This window comes from Hemiscyllium ocellatum, chromosome 24 (genome assembly GCF_020745735.1).
Source record: "Hemiscyllium ocellatum isolate sHemOce1 chromosome 24, sHemOce1.pat.X.cur, whole genome shotgun sequence".
In the NCBI taxonomy this organism is placed as follows: Eukaryota; Metazoa; Chordata; class Chondrichthyes; order Orectolobiformes; family Hemiscylliidae; genus Hemiscyllium; species Hemiscyllium ocellatum.
In genome coordinates, this window is record NC_083424.1 from 4,422,798 (window position 1) to 4,446,345 (window position 23,548).

The 23,548-nt window shown below is 40.0% G+C and overlaps 1 protein-coding gene and 1 non-coding gene across 8 annotated transcripts in view; both read left to right on the plus strand.

Annotated features, from left to right (window-relative positions):
* Window positions 1-23,548, plus strand: part of ep400 (E1A binding protein p400) — a 160,951-nt gene that overhangs the window by 70,394 nt on the left and 67,009 nt on the right. For 6 of the 7 annotated variants that reach the window (XM_060843381.1, XM_060843384.1, XM_060843387.1 and 3 more), the window contains 11 exons: window positions 356-542; window positions 639-808; window positions 4,854-5,029; window positions 10,693-10,956; window positions 13,226-13,390; window positions 16,641-16,811; window positions 16,894-16,988; window positions 17,437-17,756; window positions 19,322-19,524; window positions 20,449-20,618; window positions 21,618-21,814. In XM_060843381.1, coding sequence (XP_060699364.1) covers window positions 356-542; window positions 639-808; window positions 4,854-5,029; window positions 10,693-10,956; window positions 13,226-13,390; window positions 16,641-16,811; window positions 16,894-16,988; window positions 17,437-17,756; window positions 19,322-19,524; window positions 20,449-20,618; window positions 21,618-21,814 — 2,118 coding nt within the window. The remainder of the gene's footprint in view (window positions 1-355; window positions 543-638; window positions 809-4,853; window positions 5,030-10,692; window positions 10,957-13,225; window positions 13,391-16,640; window positions 16,812-16,893; window positions 16,989-17,436; window positions 17,757-19,321; window positions 19,525-20,448; window positions 20,619-21,617; window positions 21,815-23,548) is intronic. The other variant, XM_060843382.1, reaches the window with a different exon arrangement.
* On the plus strand, window positions 20,779-20,918 carry LOC132827499 (small nucleolar RNA SNORA49). The gene has a single exon (XR_009646020.1). It is a non-coding gene; the product is annotated as a small nucleolar RNA SNORA49 (small nucleolar RNA).

Consider the following 23,548-nt stretch of genomic DNA (forward strand, 5'->3'; position numbering starts at 1 on the left):
GCTTTGAAAGTGTTCCACAGAATACCTGCTTGCATTCAGCTGTGCAATACTCTAGCATGTACTCAGTGATGCCCACGGGCTGTCAAGGATACAGATGTGATGCTTACTTGCCAAAGTGCTCCATTCAGAAATCTACCTATTTGTCACCAAGGTCAATAAATTGTTATGTTACGGGCCGGTCAGTGTCTAGTTATTATCGAGTCTTGTATCTTATAACTGTGTATGATGGTTGTTGTGTGAAACACACCGATAGTTGCAAGACTTGAGATAGACGTAACAGTGCTGGTTGAAGAATAAATTGCATTTCTGTTTTGAGTTGCTCGTTTCTAATGCTCATATCTTCTCTAAACAATAGCACAATGGAAGCTCTGAGATCTCGTCATTTTGTTAGTGTTCTTAACCTCCTGATGCAACTGAGAAGGATATGTAATCACCCTAACCTGAAGTGCCCCAGGTCTGTGTGTTCGGCCTATGTTTTCAAAGCTCTGCAGTATACAGTTGCATCAGTTGTGTTGAAAGTGCTTGAATATGACCCTTGGAAGGTAAGTGTTGTAAATTGATTTTGCTTTCACTTTTTTCCTTGACTATTAGTAGCTACTCCACGATAACTAGATGTTTACTTTTTGTACTTTTTTCAGAATGTGGACTTGTCTGCCTTCAATCTAACTGGAATTGAAAACCGACTATCTCGATATGAGACTGAGATGGTTATGCCCAAAAGGAAGGTGACAAGAAAACTCATTGAGGAAATCTACTATTCGCCAGATCTTCCACCCAGACCCAGACCGGTTAAAGTGAAAGTCAGCAAGTAGGTGGCTGCCTTCTCTTTTTATACCTTGTCTTTATATCTGGACGTTTGGACTTCAGTATAGAAATCATGTTTCAGCTCTACAAAGCACTAGTTAAACTCACCAATAGTAGTATACCCCTACCTTCAAATCATTTGGTTTTCTTAAACGTATGCCCTCAATTTGGATAATTTAGTCACATATGCATCATTCATTGTTAATATAATTGCTCCCACTAAAACTGAACAGTGGAACCCAAAATAACTGTCCCCAAATAACTTTCACAAAAGGCAAGCTGAGCACTTTGTAGTAATGGAACCGTGGAGGTAAAAGTCCTGTCATTTTCCAAGGAGCATAATGGATGAAGAAGACAACTAGGAAATTAATGACCACTGTATCTATTTTTTGATCTGAACAGTTCTTGCTGAACCTCTTTAAAACTCAAAATAGTGTCGCAAATGTCACCATGTAATCGCCCTGAATGTTAAAAGTGGCAAGTTGGTATATACTAATGTCACCACTGGCACTATTTTAAAAAAAAAACTCTGCACCATGATTCTCTTTTGTCATAGAGGGAGTATAGCTTTTATTGAGTGAACCCAGAATCCTGCCTTCTTTTGTCCTCCGTGCTTTTCCCTTTTGTAGATTGACATTAAGAGGGCAGTTCAGCTGCTAACAAGTGTTGGGCCAGGAGTGGCCATTCAGCTTCTCCGATCTGGTCCACCATTTAGTTTGCTCGTAGCTGATCTGTACCTTTTTTTAATCCCGTTGCCTGTGCTCTGATCCCAGCTGGTGTTGCTATTGGGAAAAGTCAGATCTCGGAGTGAAACCTGGCTTAGTAGACCCCAACTTCTATTGGAATCATAGAGATCGGTTACTGCACATGTTCACAAAGTCTTCCAGTGTATTTGTACTGCAAATAAACAAAATATTTATTAAACAAGAAAATAATCATTTGATAGTACAGAGTAGTGCTGAAAAAAGACCCTTTTTGTTGAAGCTTGTTGTCTTGCTGTCATTAGGGTGCTTTGCAAGATTGTGAATTCATGGGGGAAGCCAACAGTGATACTGCATGAGAAAAGAGTGTGGATGAATTGGCAAATAGACTCTGATTATTGGAAGCATTTGATGTTGGAGAATGCACCCATTAATATTGATTGACAGTTAACTGCCACACTTGGCTTAAATGATAAGCCAGGCAGGTTGACTCTGGTCGAGGCATTGCCCTGAGGAATGAGCATAGAAAAATAGAGTTGTACAGTACAGAAGGAGACCATTTAACCCATCATGTTTGTGCTGGCTTCTGAAAGAGCTGTCCAGTAAGTCCCATTGTCTGCAGCCTTTTAAATTTAGTAAATGGCTGATGTTGCATCTCTTTCAACTCAACTAAGTAAAGAGTGCACGTTTGTTCTGTCTGCAAAAGAACATGTTCTCCCATGCCAGCCAATCAGCAATCATTTTTCATGCTCTTGTGAAATGTTTTGATGAGCGCAAGTTGAAAAGCTTTGGCAAAAAATGCCTTTTATCAGCCGTAAGCAAGAAAAAATGTTAATTATATTGGGGAACTAGACAAAGTGTTTTCCCTGGGGTGGGGAGAGTCCAGAACTTGAGGGCATAGGTTTAGGGTGAGAGGGGAAAGATATAAAAGGGACCTAAGGGACAACATTTCTTTGCAGTGTGTGGTGCATGTATGGAATGAGCTACCAGAGGAAGTGGTGGAGGCTGGTACAGTTACGACATTTTAAAAGGAATCTGGATGGGTATGTGAATAGGAAGGGTTTGGAGGGATATGGGCTAAATGCTGGCAAATGGGACTAGATTAGGTTTGGATTTCTGGTTGACATGGGTGAGTTGAACTGAAGGGTCTGTTTCCAGATTAGTTTAGATTCCCTACAGTGTGGAAACAGGCCCTTCGGCCCAACCTGTCCACACCAACCCTCCGAAGAGCAACCCACCCAGACCCATTCCCCTGACTTAACACTAGGGGCAATTTAGCATGGCCAATTCACCTAACTTGCATATTTTGGACTGTGGGAGGAAACTAGAGCACCTGGAGGAAACCCCATGCAGACAGGAGGACAATGTGCAAACTCCACACAGTCGCCCGAGGCAGGAATTGGACCCGGGTCCCTGGCGCTGTGAGGCAGCAGTACTAACCACTGAGCCAGCGTGCCACCCCATTCTGTACAGTCTATTTCCATTCTGTACATCTCTATGCCTCTATATTGCTCTAAATCAAAAGGTTGGAAAGATTTAATTGCAGACATATGAAAACAAAGACTCAATTTCACAATATTTGCATTTTATCCCAGTGATATCTTTACAAACAACAAAACTGCAGTGAAGAGAGAGCACTTTCTCCATGCGACGTTTTCTTGCTCTGGCTGGCACAGCTATAACCAGATTCCTTGCAGTGAAATTTCAAACATTTCATTTTTCCTTCAGTGGTTATCTCTGACCCACCTAGAATAAATTACAAATTATGGGCCATGTGCGGGAATATAGGATTAGAAAAGGCACCTGAGTGTTTTTGAGCTGGCATGAACAAGATGGGCTGAATGGTCCCCTTCTGTGCTATATTATTTTTAAAAACAAAAGTTGACTATTACTTTAACGTCAGAGCAAGCATGACTTCCTTAAATCTGGTGTCAGCAGTCTTTATCTGGCACATTCACATACACTGACTTTTAGTTTTTACTGTATCTCTGTTTGTCCCTAGACTTCCATGTCACTTGACAAAGCATTGTTTTTTTTAATGCACTAAACCCATTTTTCACTGCCAGGGTTGCAAAAATCATGAAAAATAAATGCATGCAAACAAACAAGCACCCATGCTCCCCAGTACTATTCCGACAAAAATAACTCTTTGAATAAAAATGAAACAAAATATCTATCTTTACTTCGTGTATCTTGATGTCCTTACCGAACTAAAATTTGTCACTCAGTATTGGGATTTTCAATTAATGCGCTTAAACTGTAACATGTTTTTAGGTAACAGACTTCCAGATTTTCTCTGATCTTTATATGAAGAAGTGCTTCCTGAATAGCATAGCTCTACTTTTAAGGTTCTTCCTCCTTGTTCTGGACTTTTCTCCCCCTTCTCCACTAGGAGAAATAGGTTCCCTATCAAATCCTCTTGATTATCTTCAACATCTTGATTAGGTCAAACATAACTATCCAGATGTGAGATAATAGTGCATGCAGTCCTTGTAATATAACCTTTAGGCCCTGGTATTATCTGGTGAATCTGCATTGCTCTCCCTTTTAAGACTACTGTGACCTTCCTGTACATGGTCACCATAGCAGAATTCAGTTCTTCCAGATCCATTCTGACCAGAAGTCTCTACAACTGTAACATACCTTTCATCTCTTTATATTCTTCAGAAAAGGCTAATAGCAAATCACTTTTAATTATTTTAGTATGTGTCTTCTGTTTTATTGAAAAGTGCAATTTCTTTGAACCAGCACTGAATTAATGGAATTTCTGTAGCCTTCCTGGACTTGGGACTCCTGTATTTCTTTATAGACATTTAAATACGTTTTCCTCGCTATTTGTAGGAAGTATGGCAGCTAATTGTCACACATCAAGGACCAATAAACAGCAATCTGCTTTTAGTAATGTTGCTGAGGGATAAATGTTGACCCAGATACTGGTGGAGAATTCCTCTGCTGTTTGCATAATGCCATGGATTTTCTATGTTCACAACCCTCTTATCAAGGCCAATGTAAGACATGCAACAAATGTAAGCTTTGCCACTGCTAAATCTAAGTAATGAAATAATTTTTTTACAAAAGTCCATCTGAGACCGTAGACTGGGCCACAGCTTAATGTTATATCAGAAACCTTTGACAATGCAGTACTCCTCCAGTACTGAACAGTGTGAGAGACCTGGATTGTGGACTGCAGTCTTTGAAATTACAAGGGGGATAGCATGTTCTTTTGTGGTGCTAAATGATTTTTATAACACACTATGATACCTACTGCCAATGAGAGCTATTAAGTTCAATTCCCAAAGTAAGCATGAACTTAGCATTTATGATTTTTGTTCTTCAAAAAATGTCAAGGTTGTTCCAGCCTGTACAGTATGGCCAAAAGCCAGATGACCGGACGGTTGTGGTTGTTGGTACACAACCTCAGCGGGCACCCAGCACAACTTCAGCTGCGACCCATCAAGGGCAGTCACGTGGCAAGTCTTCAGCTGTGGCGGTGCCTGCTTCTCAGGTTATGACTTCTGCCCAGGGTAAGAAACAGCTTCATTCCTTCTAATCAAAAATGTTGAGCAAAGTTTTCCGTCAGTAATGGAGTTTCATGACTAGTTGCAGTTTCATTGATGATACAACACTTCTCCTTCCAATTTGTACTTGAAATCCTGGACAGTAACTTTGACAAAAAGGTGAGAGAGTACTGGATTTTACCAGAGTGAGGGATAAATTAGTCTTAAACATTTGGCCTCATTAGTACTTGCTGATCAGCAAATAGGAATCAAATTGTCTATTAAACCATCAAGCGATCTTCTGCTTGTAAGGACTAAATCCAGTGTGTATGATTATTAGATGAATTTTTAATGCTACATTCTTCCCTGCTAAATCTCTTCTTCATTGAAACTTGCCTGGTGCTTTAGGATGTTTATTTCCCGGTAAAATGCTCACAATTGTAACATAACACAGTGTGCGAAGGTTTTCTTTTCTAAATTTTTTAAAACATACATATTTTGAATTCAGAGAGTTCCTGTTGAGAGTTTTTTTCTGCCCATCCTCTTTCTGAAATTTGATGTGTGTGTGTGTCACTCAGCCTCGATTAAACAAAAACTTGCTGCTCGCAGGCAATTCAGCATTTGGCTTACCTTCTCAAAATCATAATGGTAAAGATCATGTCACACTGCACAAAAAGAAACCGATGGGCCTAATCCATTTGTGTTGGTATTTTTTGAATCCTCCAATTGAGCAGTGCCCCCTCTTAGTCTTTAGTCTCTTTCCCTTTCCTCCCTTCACTGTTTTGCATTGGAGGATGCATTGGTCCCCTGTGCTGATGGAAAAGCTGCCCTCCACAAATGGAATGTTTTGAATGTTAGAGGGTCCTTTTCACTTTTCACAAATAAAACTGGTATACGTAGCTGGTCATGAAAGTTCAATAATTATTTTAAATTGGGGAAGTAGTACCCATCCTCACCTGGTGATTGAACAGTTTTACTTGAGCTTAAAGATGTTATCAAACATAGCAATGAAAACTTTAAATTCTCAAAGTTTGGGAGAAGATTTGTAGCTCGGGTGCTCGTTGTGGTTCTGTTCGCCGAGCTGGGAATTTGTGTTGCGAACGTTTTGTCCCCTGTCTAGGTGACATCCTCAGTGCTTGGGAGCCTCCTATGAAGCGCTTCTGTGATGTTTCCTCCGGCATTTAAAGTGGCTTGTCTCTACTGCTTCCGGTTGTCAGTTCCAGCTGTCCGCTGCAGTGGCTGGTATATTGGGTCCAGGTCGATGTGTTTGTTGATAGAATCTGTGGATGAGTGCCCATGCCTCTAGGAATTCCCTGGCTGTTCTCTGTTTGGCTTGCCCTATAATAGTAGTGTTGTCCCAGTCGAATTCATGTTGCTTGTCATCTGCGTGTGTGGCTACTAAGGATAGCATGGGAAACAGGAAGACAGCTAACGATCTGCATCCATGAACACCAACTAGCCACGAAATGAGACGACCAGCTATCCTTAGTAGCCACACACGCAGATGACAAACAACATGAATTCAACTGGGACAACACTACTATTATAGGACAAGCCAAACAGAGAACAGCCAGGGAATTCCTAGAGGCATGGCACTCATCCACAGGTTCTATCAACAAACACATCGACCTGGACCCAATATACCGGCCACTGCAGCGGACAGCTGGAACTGACAACCGGAAGCGGCAGAGACAAGCCACTATAAATGCCGGAGGAAAGATTACAGAAGCGCTTCACAGGAGGCTCCCAAGCACTGAGGATGTCACCTAGATAGGGGACAAAACGTTTGCAACACACATTCCCAGCTCGGCGAATAGAATCACAACAACTTTAAATTCTGTATGGAGTCTGAGTGCTGCGTAGTGCTGTCCACACTATTAACAGCATGAGGTTTGGCTTAAGCAAAGCTAGTACACTAACTTAGAAATCCTCTCATGAAAATGTTGTTTCTGTTTTGTTTCCTCAGATATTTCTTAAGTTTTCAGGTGTTATTCTCAATGTGATAAAAATATTTTTAAAACACCAATATTTACATTTGAAGGAAGGGATGAATAACATTTGCTCTGACAGATTTTTACCGAATGCAGAAATAGGGCCCTTTCAGTCTGCTTGGCCATTCAGCAAGATCAAGGCTGATCTGCTTGTGTTTTGAATTCCACATTCTCATCCACTTCCAACAACAATATATTCTAATCTCTCAAGCCTTAAAAATATCCAAGGTACTTGACCTCCAACGTCTTTGCGGTCAGAGAGTTCCAAAGTCTTTCAACCCTCCTAGAGAAAAAAAAGGCCTATCTCTCTCTCAAAACTAACTTTTGGGCCCCTAACTTTATGAAAGTGCCCTTTTGATCTGGACTCATCCACAATAGGAAACATCCTTCCCATGTCTACCTCGTCACAATCATTCAGGATCATATAAACTTTAAGTCATCCCTTGCTCATCTGGAAACAAGCCCAGCCTGTCCAACCCTTTCTCATAAGATGCTCAACTCAGTTCAGGTATCAATTTGGGATTTTGTGGAAATGTTTTAATATTTTCTTATGTGAGAGAGGGGGGAGCTGAAGATTCTGATTTTCAAAGTTTGCTCATCTGATGGTAATCTCAGTTGTGACTGCATCTCTCTGAGCATAGATGCAGGCACCCTTCAGGTCTGTTCTGTCACCATAGATCAAGATGTGGAGGTGCTCGTGTTGGATTGGGGTGGACAAAGTCAGAAATCACATGACACCAAATTATAGAACTTCACTTTACCTAATGAAGGAGCAGCGCTGTGAAGGCTCGTGATTTCAAATAAACCTGTTGGACTATAACCTGGTGTCATGAGACTTTGACTTAATCTGATCAAGGCTGACCACCTGATCCAACTTCGTATACCTTCTTTGCCTTATATTTCTTAGTATCTTGGTTAATTAAAAGCCTCATTGGTCTTTGTTTTAGAATTAGTTATTAAGTTAATAATTGTTATCATTTGTGGAATGGAATTCCAAATCTCTAGCAGCATTTGCTTGAAGAAATGTTTGCTGAAAGGTTTGGCATTTTTATTCAGACTATTTAGGAAAATGAGAAGTGATCTGATTGAAACAAACAAAATTTTTAAAGGGCTCAGCATGGTAGATACAGGCTGTTTCCCTTAGCTTGGCATTTTAAAACCAGGGGATGTAGTCTTAGAATAGGGTTTTAACCATCTAGAACTGAGATGAGAATTTTCTTTCCCACTCGTGGGTGGTGAATCTTAGGAACTTTCTACTTTACAGGTTGGTGGAGGCTTGGTCATTGGGTATGTTCAAGACAGAGATCAACAGTGTTAAATGATATTGAGGGGTTATGGAGATGAAAAAATGCGTGGAAGTAGATCAGCTATAATCAAGTTGAGTGGCAGAGCTGGTTCGGGAGGTGAAAGGCCTATTCCTGTTCCTATTTCTTAAGCTCCCTAATTGCAGTTTGCTCAATTGTCCCGCAATCTACTGTATTTGAAAGCTTCCAAATTTTGATGAAATCACTCCTTAACCTCTTAATTACAAGAAACACACACCTAGTTTTTGTAATCCCTATTTTGTGTAATAAAGACCATTTGAATTAGCAGACCTTGAAGATTTCATTTGATGATGCCATTGCCATGAGTGCCTTGAGAAAATACAATTCATTCATGGGTGAAGGCAGGTCCTTGATTCATTGTGTGCTGATGTTTCAAATGAGCCATTTTCTGGCAGTTTTTGTGGGCAGAGGTTTACCATTACCTTCCACTCATAGGGACAGTCTGAGGTCACTGCTCCCAAGGCTACATCAACACAACAGAGGTCGAACCTCCGCTGATGGCATTTGACCTAATCATTCACTAGTCATCCAGCCAGCTGTGCTAACTGGCCCTATATGAGAAATATTTCTTTATTAGTATAACATTTTAAAAAGGGATACAGTGGTCGGGGAACGTTATATAATTAGGTGAAGTGATTGGAGGCAGCAGGTCAGTTATTGCAATTGGCTGAAAGTGAGGACTGCAGATACTGGCGAATAGAGTCAAGAGTGTGCTCATGGAAAAGCGCAGCAGGTCAGGCAGCGTCCGAGGAGCAGGAAAATTGACGTTTTGAGCAAAAGCCCTTCATTTTCCCAAAACGTCGATTTTCGTGCTCCTCAGTTGCAGCCTGACCTACTGTGCTTTTCCAACACCCTACACTCAACGGATATGGCAAATGCCAGGAATATGGCCATTCAGAATTGATGAACCCTAGACTGTAGTAATAGTACAGTGTTTCACTGCTTATGCAAGAGTAATCCTGGATGGCTTAGTTGCTGAGCTTATATAGTCTTTGTTGTCACCAGTGTTCTGGCTGCCATCAAGAATATGACTATAGCAGCAACTTCAGACTTCTGCAGACATATGGAAAAGGAACAGGAGTTGACCTTTTATCTCTTGTAGCCTGCTCTACCTGTCATTTGGACAACGTTATGACTGACCTTCTAACTCAAATTCAGTTATCCCCATGTACCTAGATTCTCTTAAAAATGGATAGGTTTCTGATTACTGTCTTTGATGTACTTAAACACTGGACATCCAGTTTTCTGACATAGTCAATCTTGGTAATTCTATCACCAGCTGAAGAAACTTTGAACCTCTAAATGGCTAACTGCTTATCCTGAGGCTAATCAATAAGGCTGTCATGAGATACATCAATGTACTGCACAAGCTGTGCATCCCCCAGAATTCATTCTCATCTTCCTTGTTATGTGATTAACATAAGTGATAGATGTTTACTTTCACTAGTTTGGATATGGGGAAGGTTTGAGCAGTCCTGACCAGTTCAAAGTGTATTAGGACCTATGGGAGTAGCAAATGTGTTTGTAGTTTAGCCCGAGTTGTATCTCAGACACTTACAAGGCTTTGTGAAACATTTTTGTTCTTATTTGTTGACCTGGCTATTGTCCAAATGCATCTATGTAGTAATTAAAAGAAGAAAGATTTGCATTTTTAAAATGATCTCTGGGCATTCAAAAGCACTTTACAACCAATGAAATTTACTCACTATTGTAATGTCAGGGCTGTAAACCAATTTGGGAAAAACAAGCAATGCATACAACAGAAACATTAAACTTCCCATTTCCTTTAGGTGTTGAATGAGGAAATAAGAAAAAAAATGTCAGCCAACTCTGAGAGAGCAGCCTGTTAGGACTATGGTGACTTAACCTGATGACTGAGAAATAAAATTTGGGCCAGGGCAGTAGGGAGAACTCTATCCCTTCGCTTCAGAAGTGTGTCATATCTTTTACATCTAACTGAGAGACCAGACTCTGACTTATCTCCAACCTCTTGTTTGAAAGATGGCACATCTGACAGTAGCAGCATTCACTCAGTAGTGTACTGAGAATGCCAATGTGGATATGTGCTCAAGGCACCAGTGTGGAACTTGAACCCATAGCTGTCAGACGCCGATAACAGTGATTCAGCCAGAGCTGAAACTAAACATAGTTGAATGTACCATTTTTTAAAAATGTAATTGAGAAACAGAAGTCTTGAATTGCACACATTGTGCTAGTTAACTTCATTAATTAGGTGAGTATGTCTTTGATTTTATTCACTATCATCCTAAGTTTTTTTTTGGAGGAATGGTGAGTTGCACAGAATGAAATGTGAATATAATTTTGAAAAATCTGTCATGTTGGCCAGCACAAACCAACCACTTGTCATTTGCAGCAGCGACTCCATTTCAGATGAATCAGACTTCTGCCAATGCACCGGGACAGCAGCAAGCGGTGAACAGCACCATCACCTCTAGCACAGCCAGTCCAGCCCTGGGCAGCACAGCAGGCCTGGTCACCCAGCAGGGACAGGCTGCTTCCCAGACCTCGCACTCGGGTCAGGCCCAGCAGCAAGCCTCTTCTGCTCACACCACCCCGACAACCAATGTGCTGCATCAGAGGCTGGTGCTGACCTCACAGGCCCAGGCACGATTGCCTAGTAAGTGGCCTCACAAATATTGCCTAATTCTCCCACTTATTTCTGTTGCATGACTCACTCATTTCTTGCTGGCAAGGGCTGTCCCTCATGAGCAGCCAAGTTTCCAACTTTTTTTTCCAAATTCTCTTTTGCTGCCCTATTTATGCAAATCTCTCTGTTGGTAAGGGACTAATCACCTGCTGAGATTTTCTTTAGACAAGCTTTGGCCATGGTTCATGGCTAATGAACCCAACACTGTCTTCTGCTTCACTTTTGTACGTACGTTGCCTTCTAGCATGTCTTTTCGATATTGAGTACTGACCTGATGATACGTTTGTCCTCTAGATAATGCACTGCCTTTACAAAAGCTGCTTTTTAAAAATTAGTTGGTCTTTCTTTTAATTATATTGTTTGGGACTGCAGAAATTTCCAGTTGCGGGCCTTTAGTTGTTTGCAAAACATTATTTTGACTCTATTAAAATACTTAATTTTCTTTGTAATACAACTCAGTATCAAATAAAATAGCTAGTGTAGGATAATTAATTTCAAGGTTACATTGATTAGGCAGTTCAAATATTTTTTGTGGTAATTACATGGTGTTAGGGTTAGGTCATTTTGGTTTTCCTTAAGTTGCAACAAATTAATGCAGTATTGCTGGAAAGTGTTTATTACAGCATTTAAATTTTATCATAGTTAAATCTGATCTCTGTGCACACAAAAACCCATTATTGAAACCTATATCTAAGTTTTCAGAGGTTGTATTACAAGATGGTTTTATTAACTAGGAGTTGGGGATAAGGGAAGAAGGGGAGTTAATTCCAGACTCTTCTCTGAACCTCACTGTCAGTCATACTAATCTATTAATTCAAACTGCTTTTCCCTGCTGCTCTTAAGTGAAGCTGGGAAAGAAAGCCTTTCCACTTTAAAAAAAGTATATACAATTTTTGACATTATCTTTTGCTTTCATCCTAAATGTAGTAAAGTTAGTTGACAGAGCATGAGAGAAAGATAACTTGATCCTGTAATATTTCAAGGGATGAATGCAGTTATAACAGACTACAGGAGTTTAATGAACTTTAGCTGAGACTCTGCTGTCCTACTTTTGCTTTTTCTGCTTTGGTGGTGCTCTTGGAAAGGCAGTGTGAAAATGCACCTTAACTTTCATAACACAGATAATAACAGGGTGTCATTCAAGGTTTTACAGGCAACTAATTATAACTCTCTGATAGCATTGGGTGTAGGTATTGCTTTTGAAAGGCTCTGTCATCTCACAATCAGCATTTCATAGCCTGTAAGTGCCTCTCCTAAAGGGAGTTTGTTTTCATTGTTTAGTTAGATGGGAAGCTGTAAGTGATACTTCCCTAGTTAAAATAACAATTAACAAAATAAAAATGGCCAGAGAGTTTGTTTTCAAATTGTAGGAAAAAGTACGCTCCGTCAAGGTTTATCTAAAATTTTGCTGTGGGGTGAAATGGGGGTAGAAGTGAATAAAGAAATCTCATTAGAGAAATAACAGCTTTACTTGTATATGATCTAATTCTATCTTTAACTGTGTCAGCAAAAACTTATGCTTGATCAAACAGTATTCTAACAGTTTCCTAATGCTAGAAAGGAGCATGCTAGCAAGGCTGTTATATTATTGAACTAATAATGCAGAAGTATGGACCAATATTCAGAGAAATTAGTTCTAATCCCACTACAGCTGGAAATCAATTGATTAAATAAATCTAGAGTGAAAATATCCTTTAGGGAAGGAGACCTCCTGTGCTTACCTCATCTGACGTGAAAAGTGATTTCCAATCCTGTGCAGTGTAGTTCACTCTATCCTCTGATGTGGCTGAGAGCACCACTCGTTTGTATTTAAGATGGTGGTGTTGAGGGCAGTTAGGGGGTAGGCAATAAATGTAACCTTGCCAGTGACATCCATGTCCTGTGAATTAATAGAGAAATATGGACATATGTTAAGCGGGAAGCGCTGTTTAATTCTTGCCTTCATTAACTATTGCCAGAAAACTCTAGTTGAAGATCAGTGTAGATATATAAATCAATCTTATTAGACACCTATCAATAGATATTCCCTGAGTAGCTAGATAACTAATTGCCTGGCCAACTTTTTAAAAATTTTTATCTCACTTTTTGCTTTTCCTGCATAAACTTCTCTGACACCTTGTTTACACACTGTAGACGACCTTGCATGAGTAGAGCTTGGGTGCAGATTTACTAACTGCCAAAGCACAGTGCTGCTGACATTTTGTTTATAATTGTGTTGCACATTGTCCTTCCCTTGCAGGTGGAGAAGTCGTTAGCATCGCCCAGCTTGCCTCCATAGCTGGTGGGCAAGGACGAGGCACCCAGACTAGTCAGCCCGTGACGCTGCACTTCCAAGGCAACAAGTTTACCTTGTCTAGCAGTCAGTTGCGGCAGCTCACTGCTGGCCAGCATCTCCAGTTACAAGGTACATTGAGCAGCAAGCAGTCATCATGTGTATGGCGTAACATTTAACATTTATTTGTCTTGTGTACACACACACACTCACACTCACACACTCACACACTCCTTGCCCCTGATGTTTTGGTCACATTTTTTAAGGCAGCATTTATATTTGATAATGTCTACAAAATTGGAATCTCCATGCAGACAACTCCTCACATCACTGTAGGTGGAGTCACGGATACTGTACTCGGTGATAATAGACCCTCCACTCCTTCTGACATGCCATGAGTGGTACAGCTTCTGGAGATTATTTTCCAAATGCAAAGAACTCCATCCAACAGCTAATACAATGTTAAAAGTCCTTTGTTATGCAGGCAACATGTTGCCAGATAGATATCGTAACTCATTGCCCATCTCAAAATTGAAATCAAAACCTGAAATACAGTATTTCCTATCCTCTACTTTATTATTTCCTTGGGTATGACCATCACTAATAGGCCAGCAACATTTGTTGCCCACCCCCAGTTGTCCTTTCGAAGATCATGTTGGCTTGTTCAGCCATTTCTAAAGGTAGCCCAGAGTTAACCACATTGCTTTGGCTCTGAAGTCACAAAAGGACAGACCAGGTAAGAATAGATGATTTCCTTCCCTAAAGCAGAATGTGTACAGAATGGATTTTTTAAAATTAGAGTCCAATAGTTTACAACCTTACCAGTACTCATTTTTAGTTCAGATTTATTTAATCAATTGAAATTAAAATTGCCCAGCAGCTGTGATGGGTACATCACCCATGGCTTCAGGTCTCTGGCTTTCTAGTCCAATCACATATCCAATATACTGCTTTACCAAGGCATCAAGCTAAGAGTCCGTAGATCTGTCTTCTCTTAGACCAAGCTGGTGAAAACTGCAGTTACCCTGTATTGTTGGTTGACTCTTGAGAGGGAAAATGATCAGAGATCCTTGCAAATGGGAAGAATCAGCATTTGATCTACATGAGATATTCAATTGGAAAGAAAGCCCCTCTTGGAAGCAGAACCAGCAGCCTTTATTTTCCTGTTGGGTTTATATAGAGTACCACTTCTGGCTGCCTTATCCTCTTTCAAATGTTTCTATCCATTTTGTTTTGCTGATAAATTGTACTTGAGCATTGAAATATATCTTAATTGCTATCCTTCAGCAGAATTCCATGCCGGGCGGCACGGTGGCACAGTGGTTAGCACTGCTGCCTCACAGCGCCAGAGACCCGGGTTCACTTCCCGACTCAGGTGACTGATTGATTGACTGTGTGGAGTTTGCACATTCTCTTCGTGTCTGCGTGGATTTCCTCCGGGTGCTCCTGTTTCCTCCCACAGATCAAAGATGTGCAGGTCAGGTGAATTGGTCAAGTTAAATTGCCCGTAGTGTTAGGTAAAGGGGTAAATGTAGGGGAAATGGGTGGGTTGCGCTTCAGTGGGTTGGTGTGGACTTGTTGGGCCGAAGGGCCTGTTTCCACACTGTAATTAATCTAATCTAATCTAAATTCCTCATGCTAATTCTTCTCAGTCAGCCTTTTGACAAATTTGCATTTCTCACTTATAAGGAATTAAAATACCCACCTCTGATTGATTGTCTTTATTAACACTAAAAGCAGTTATGTCTTGTTCCATTCTGGTCATTTTCTTTTTAATTCAGGGATTAAAGTTTAGAAACCACCTGCATTGTCCCAACCTTGAATGAGAGAGGGAGAGACCAACAAATGCATTAGATGTCTCATCATTAATATTTGGATGATGATCAGTCTTTGTTGAAAGTGACTGAATCTCCAGTCTGACTAACAACCCTTAGCATCTGTAGAAAAGCTAAGAAAGTGAACAGAAGACAAAGTTGATAGGTGTTGAGTTGAACAGGAATGAATGCTTCACAAAAAAAAAAGTGAGGTTGCTGTACTTCTGTAGATGCAGTTTGTGCTTGCAATTTTATATTTCAAGTAACTATTTAGTATCTATATCAGAATCTTTGAAGTTACACAATGTTTGCAGCACAGAAATAACCCATTTGACATAGCAGGTCCAGGCTGGTGATTATGAACCACATAATCCTCATCCCAGTCTCCTCTTCTAATCCGAACAATGATAATCTTCTTTCCTTGTTCTGTTAAGTTTATCCAGCTTCCCTTTGAGTCTGTCATGTTCCATTAACTCCACTCTGTGGTAGTTGGTTTCACTTTTCACTATTGTCTAAATAAAAACATTTTTTTACTGAATTCTTGAGTGATATCTTAGTTTTGTGACACCCCACTCGTTCTTGCATACAAGCATGAGCACAACTTTCCTCCCTCAATGGCTTTCATATCACAAAGACTTTATCAGGTCAACCCTCAGCCTTCCCTTTTGTAGAGAACAAAACCCCCATTTTCTGCTAAAAATGTATGATTTGTGTCCTTTTTGTTTGTTGAATGATGTTTTATTAGTTTAAACCTGAGAATAAGATCTGAAATTGATGTAATGTTTTATTACTTATTGGGGGCTAGCGAGATCCTGTGGAGATGTAGAATAATTTCAGCATTCAAAAAAAAATCTGAATTTATTTTTCTGTTTGTTTTTCGGACTAGTTAACAAGCATTTACCAGAGAGTATAATTGTTGAAGAAACACTTTACTGCTTAAGGATTCAGACTTGGGTTTATGAATGAATTATGAGAACAAAAGAATCCAGATGCTGGGAAAGCCCAAATCTATCACGTGATTTAGTGGGAAACCTCCCTCTGAAGGCACTAACTCAGATAATCGAAACTATTCACAACAGACACTGCACAATGTACTTATGCCAAGAATCTGAAATCTATTTTAAAAATTCAGGGATCTCTGCCCCCAGTTAAAGAAAGTAAGAAAATCTTAACTCTGCCTAGAGAAAGGTAAGGAGTTGGAGAGCAAAGGAACAGAAATCCCGCTGGGAAAGCTCAGCAAGTCTGGCAGCATCTGTGAAGAGAAATCAGAGTTGAAGTTTTAGGTCCAGTGACCTGGATGGTAGCTAGGAAAAAGTGGGTTTTTATGTGGAAGATAGGGTGAGGAGAGGCTGTAAGGAATAAATGATAGGTGGGGGTAGACCCCACAGAGAGAGAACAATAGTTGGACAAGCAAAGGAGTAGATAATGATCAGACTAGGAAAATTAATAGCTATTAATAGAGACTGTTCATAGCTAACAATGATATTCTACAAAGGAATTCTCATTGTAGTTTTGCATTGTGTGAGAAGAATCATTTAATTACCTATTTTATTTTTTTTAAAATGCAGGCAATGTCCTACAAATTGTATCAGCACCAGGGCAGCAGATTATGCGTCAACAAAGTCAGACTCTAATGCAAGCACAATCTCAGGGTAATGCAGTCCAAAATGCATCTGCAGCAACGGGAAACCAGCAAGGAATAGTTCCCAGTTCTGTTTCCACTCCTGTTTCAACACAAGGTGAGTGACTGAGAGACTATCAATAATATGGTTTATTTATGAATTTACATTTTCCACAGCTTATAACATCTTTTTTTTTTAGCATCTTTCCTTACGACCAGAACAGTTAGTAGTTCAGCGTCTGGTGAGCAGGGAGCAATCCTAAGGCCTATATCTTCTCTAGGATCTGCTGCACAGGTAATCACATTGTTTTTAAACAGGTTTGAGTATTCATGTTTAACTTGCACATTCAATATTTTTAAACTAGTCAGACTGTGAAAAGTTATGAACAAAGAGCATAAGAGGGCCAGATTAGCCATCTTTTTTATCTTTATTATCTTTTTAAGCAAAAACCCATGGAGGTTTCCCATAATTTTTTTTATTGAATTCTAAACTTTTTCAGTTTATAAATTCCTATGTCTATAATTTTAATAGAAAGTACCTATTTAAACTTGTCACATTGTAATTGTTTCATATTACCAGTGGGGGTCAGTGTATGGCTTTCGGAGAAGTGAAGGGCATAAGTTATTCAGCTATTAACATGCAACTCCAATTGTAATACTTTTAAAGTTACCCTGCTGACACAACTGGGGGCTTGGTTCAGTGTTTTTGTGTCACACTTGAGAATCTTGTTTATGATTTCTAGGATTCTATAGAAGAAAAGAAAAAATTCATAAAGGAGCGATTGGACCGAATTTTCTTGATAAATGAGAAACGATGTTCTGTGATGCCTGTCTATGGTACAGAACTGTTGGGAGTCTGCTTCTTGATTGGCGAGTATAAACTTACAAAGCCTAAACCAGCTGAGAACTCATGGCTTTTCTCTGGTTACGTGAACTGCTGCAACATTCAGCAGTCAGTGAGTGACTCTTTTGCTGAGATATCTTGGAAGCAGACAGAATCTTTGTCACGAGCAATTTTATCCACGGATCAGAGGCAAGATAGTATGCAAGACATCATTAAAAGGTGAGCAGTTGTTGTATTATAAGCTATTTGCATAGTTCTTCTATAACGCGATGGTTACGTTCGTGTGCAATCTCACATTATGAAAAAATCGCGCTTTGGAAACAGCGCTTAAGGTGTTGACAATGTAATCGCATTACAGCCAACACACGTTTTAAAAGTTCATGCTTTAGGAACAATGTCCCCAATTTGTCAATAGTGTTACTGTGAATTTGTGTTAATGAAATACGCATTATAGCAGAATGAGCTTTACAGAGCATCTCTATATCACAACCAAAGGTCTTCATGAACATCTTCAAAGGTATCAAGCCATTGATCCCATGAAATGCCAAATAGTTAGGTCGTCTCAGATTTTTTTTTAAATATCAATATGCAGAACCCAAAGCAGCTTTTTGATTCTGTGCTATGAAATTAACCATAGCCTAATATTGAAATAGAATTGATCTCATTCTTTTGCCCCATTTCATCATGTATAACAGGTGAAGAAAGCAAGCAAGAAGCTTGGAATCAAAAAAGCTGAAGTCAGAGGGTGCGAGTGAGTTAAGGCGATGGCATTGAAAGTTGATGAGGCGCACCTGTTGCATTGTTCCCAGTGTTAAGTCTCTGTGTTAAAGACAAGATGTGCAACTATTTTAGGAAGTCCATGTTTAGATTAATTGTTGAGAAATATGGTTAGTGGGATAATGTTAGCCAAGAAATATGAGAAAAGAATAGGACATTATGTATTTTCAGCATGTGCCATTGAGCATTGCAATCCCTGACTTTTGAAAATAATGTGGCTATTGCCATACGGGCACTGAGGCAAGTAATGAATAAGCCTGGTTTGTTTGATGGGGTGATGTTGTTTCTGATGCTGAGAATACCTTGTTTCTCTTCAAGCACTCTCATAGTACTGTACCTTTTAACACCAGAAAGTATTTTCTACAGATAAGGATTTTACAAACTATGAAGCACAGTTTAGCGTGTTGAGAGAAAACAGGAAATTTATGCCACATTTTCTTAGTAACAGATGAACAGTGGTTTGGAGTCCTGCCCATATGCTATTACGGAATTATGTGGCGTCAATAGGTATGGTCCTGGAGTCACATATTCATAGGAGTCCACCGGTAGTGTTGGATTTTGCAATTAAAAGTAGCTTGAAAATAGCTGTGGAAGATGCATATATCAGATGTTTGGGTCCATGAGAACAAAGATCAAAAGTAATATAGCTGACTGCATGTTCCTTAATGGCCTGGCAAGGGTCACCAATAGGTTTCCTTTTCACTATTCTCTTTCCCCGTGACGATTTCCTTTGTAGGTTTGAAACTACCTTGGAGGTATTAAGATCATGAGATGACCTCCTGCAGAACTGTGATTTTGAAACTACATCCCTGCAGGCCAATTGTGAGCATTCGAAAACACAGCCGATTGTTTTGTCATTCTGCAAGTCACATTTTCTTTCAAAATCTCAATCAATGTTTCTTTCCCAAATGTGATGCAATGACACAAATTACTGTCTATTTCCATTTAGATTGGTGTTACCTTTTGCGTTGAAACTTATGCTAAGAAACATTATGCTTTTTCCACAGGGTTCAGTGTGTTGTACCACATGTAGTGGCACCTCCGCCAGTTCTGTATATGTTTAACCCTCCACCTTCTTATGCGCACAACATGCGGCTATTTAAGTCTAACCTTAAACAGGAGCTGGCTCCATACCTCCAACAATTGCTGCAGGTTACATCTACAACAAAGTTGCTGTTAACTGACCCGAGGCTTATACAATTTGACTCAGGTCAGTAAATTAAGGATACTTGTCACTAATGAACTTCAGATAGAGCTGTTATTTCATGCTGTTCTGCAGACTTCTATTTTGTTTTGTATTAAATGTCCAACCTATTGACAGAGTTGGGTGAAAAGCTAAATTTTGGGGTGTGGAGGATGTTTAAATCCTTGGTAGCAGAGTAATTTAACAAGCAGTCAGCCAGCATCAGTGGGCAACTCAATCAGTTTTTAATGGCCTTCACTCATTGATATCTTGCTGGTCAATATCCAGTTGAAACCTCTGTTTAAATATCTTCACGTAGTAAAACATCTACGGTATATAACTGAATCTTTATCAATGAAAAATAATTTTGCAATATAAGGGGTGTTTAGGACGGGTAATTAAAAACTTCGTCAAAAAAGGCTTTACATAGTGAGAGGTAACTGGTGGAAAGGATTAGGTCCTTCCTGAGGCCTGAAAAGTTCAATTCATGGTTGCCAATTATGGAGCAATTAAACCTAGAGCAGTTCAGAAATCTTGGCTTTTAGGAGGCAGTATCTAAAAGTACAATCGGGGCAGGATCAATAATATTCAGGGATAAAAGGAGGCCTGCTGTTGCATCTTGAGGGACACTGCTCCCCCTCTAAATTTACCTAAAGGTTGTCTTGTCCTGATGATCAGGACTGCAATAGGCTGACTACAAAATCCCCAGTTTAATTTCCACTCAGCCCAATGCCATAGTAGCAGCAGAGTCCCCAGTGATAGGAAGCCTGTGGCAAGTCTCTCGCTCATTTGTGTCTACCTCATGCCTAGTTTTGGCTGAGTTGGGGAGGTTTTAACATGTCCCCCTTCTTTCTGTTCCGTTTCTTTTGGTCTAGTTGAGGAAATCAGCTGTCAGGTTGCAGTGAGAACAATTGCTTGGTTAAGCTATCAATGTGATTAATCTTTATTTAGGAAAATTGGAGGCACTGGCTGTTCTGCTCCATAAATTGAAATCGGAAAGGCGCCGGGTATTGATATTCACACAAATGGTTCAAATGCTGGACATTCTGGAGAGTTTCCTGGATTATCACAGTTTTGTTTTTGTGAGAATTGATAGCAATGTTCATCTTAATCAAAGACAGGTACATTATTTTAATAACTACTTCTTTGTATTAAATACCTGTTTGTGTATAAAGTTTGTATATGTAATTCCTTGAAACTTCAATTTCTAATACTCGCTCCTGTAGTTCATGTTTAATGGCTTGTGTTGCATGATCTTTCTCTTACGCATCTGATGCAGACTTCCCCCATCCTTACTGCAGGCACAGTAAAAACCGTATTGTGCACTGTCATTGTCCTGGGGGTAGATTAAAAAGCCTTTTTTCCCTCCCCAGTGGGAATTAATGTGATTTTCTCTGGGGCCTTTAGAACAGGCTGACACCAGTTTGATCCAGAAACCTTTCACTCCTTTTAGGAGTGAAAGTAATGACAGAAATCAGCAATGTCTTACAACAAACAGTGCAATAGCATAGTGGTTGTGGCACAGAACTGCCCACTTAGAGGTTGCAAGATCAAATTTCATCATGACAATTTGACTTCCAAGAAGCTGATCATTAGTTGGCTGACAGCAAATAAAATTTCTGTTGGTTTGTGACATTTTTAGAGAAAAGGCCAACTGGTTGATCTTTGAATATAGGGAATTGAACTCTCCTCTCCCCGGCTAGCTGTTAAATATATTACTTCAAGCCAGACAGTGCAGCCAACTCTTATTACTCTTCCATTTGGGGATTGGGAAATAAATGATGCATTGTTATTGTTAGCTACTTTCTAAGAGCAAATACATTTTTTAGAAATGTACAGTCTATTAAAATGAAAGATAAAAAGTGATGTTTAAGGCCAGCTCTCCCCCGCCAGGAGCACAACTCCAGGATCCTCCGAAACAGCAGCTTTACTTTTGTAGCACTCACTCAGCCATGTACTTGTTGATTTTCTATCCATTTGTTTGAAAATTTAGAAATTTGTAAACTGACAGCACCAAATTACAAATTCTGGTTTTCTTTTTAATCTGAATCAGTCAGTCAGTCTGTATGTATGTGAAGGAAAGTGATGCAGTCTAATCTTTGTGAATTTTCCCTTCCTAGGTGCTGATGAAACTTTTTAATACAGATAAGCGCATTTTTTGTGCCATCCTTTCCACCCGTGGTGGTGCTACAGGTGTCAATCTGGTTGATGCTGACACTGTTATAGTCTATGACAGTGACTTGAACCCAACCCTGGATTCCCAAGTCCAGGAATGGTGTGATAGAATTGGAAAGTGTAAAGATATCCATATCTACAGGTATTGTATGAAAATATTACTCAGTCATGGATTGTACAGCATGAGAACAGACCCTTTGGTCCAACTTGTGCATGCTGACGAGATATCCTAAATTAATCTAGTCCCACTTGCCAACACTTGACCCATATCCCTCCAAACCCTTCCTATTCACATACACACCCTTTTAGTAGCTGTAATTGTACCTCCTCCACTTCCTTTGGCAGCACATTTCATACATGCACCAACTTTTGCGTAAAAACAAATGTTGCACCTTAGGTCTCTCTTAATTCTTTCCCCTCTCACTCTAAACCTATGCCCTCTAATTCTGGACTTACCCAAACCAGGAAAAGATATCCTCCACACCCCTCATGACCTTATAAAGTTCTATAAGGTCACCCCTCAGCTTCCAAAGCTCCAGGGAAAGCAGCCCTGCCTATTCAGGCTCTCCCTATAGCTCAAATCCTCCAAACCTGACAACATCCTTGTAAATCTTTTCTGAACCCTTTCAAGGTTCACAACATCTTCAGATAGGAAGGAGACCAGAATTGAATGCGATAGTCCAAAAATGGCCTAACCATTGTCTGTACAGCTGCAAAATGACCTCCCAACTCCTGTACTCAATGCTCTGACCAATAAAGGAAAGCATAATAAACATCTACTTCACTATCCTACGTACCTGAAACTCAACTTTCAAGGAACTCCAAGGTCTCTGTTCAGCAACACTTTCCAGGTTCTTACTATTAAATATATAAGTCCTGCTCTGATTTGCCTTTCCAAAATGCAGCACCTCTCATTTATCTAAATTAAACTCCTGCCAGTCCTTGAGTCTATTTGATTAAGTTCCCATTGTAATCTGAGGTAACCTTCTTCACTGTCGAGATCACTTCTAATTTTGGTGCCATCTACAACTTTGCTAACTATTACTTCCTATGTTCGCATCCAAATCATTTATATAAATGATGAAAAGCAGTGGACTCAGCACCGATCCTTGTGGCACTCCACTAGTCACAGGCCTCCAGTCTGAAAAACAACCCTTCATTGCCACTCTGTCTTCCACCTTCGAGCCAGTTCTGTATCCAAATGAATAGTTCTCCCTTTTATCCCATGATATCTAACCTTGCTAGCCAGTCTCCCATGGGGAACCTTGTCAAACGCTTTACTGAAGTCAATATAGATCACGTCCATCGCTCTGCCCTCATCAATCCTCTTCATTACTACTTCAAAAACTTGATCAAGTTCATGAGACGTGATTTCCCACACACACAGCCATATTGACCATCCCTAATCATTCTTTGCCTTTCCAAATACATGTACATCCTGTTTCTCAGGATTCCCTCAAACAACTTGCCCACCACTGACGTCAGACTCACTGGTCTATAGTTCCCTCACTTTTCCTTATCACCCTTAAATAGTGGCACCAGATTAGCCAACCTCCAGTCTTCTAGCACCTCATGTGTCACTATCGATGATCCAAATATCTCAGCAAGGAGCTCAGCAAACACTTCACTAGCTTCCTACAGAGTTCTAGGGTATGCCTGATCAGGTCCTGCGGATTTATCCACTTTTATGTGGTTTGAGACATCCCAGCACCACTACCTTTGTAATATGGGCACTTTTCAATAGATCACCATCTATTTACCCACATTCCATTTATTCCATGTCCTTCGCCACCGTAAAAACACTGATGCAAAATACTTGTTTAGTATCTTCCCACATCTCCAGTTCCACACAGCCTGTCTTGCTGGTCTTTGAGGG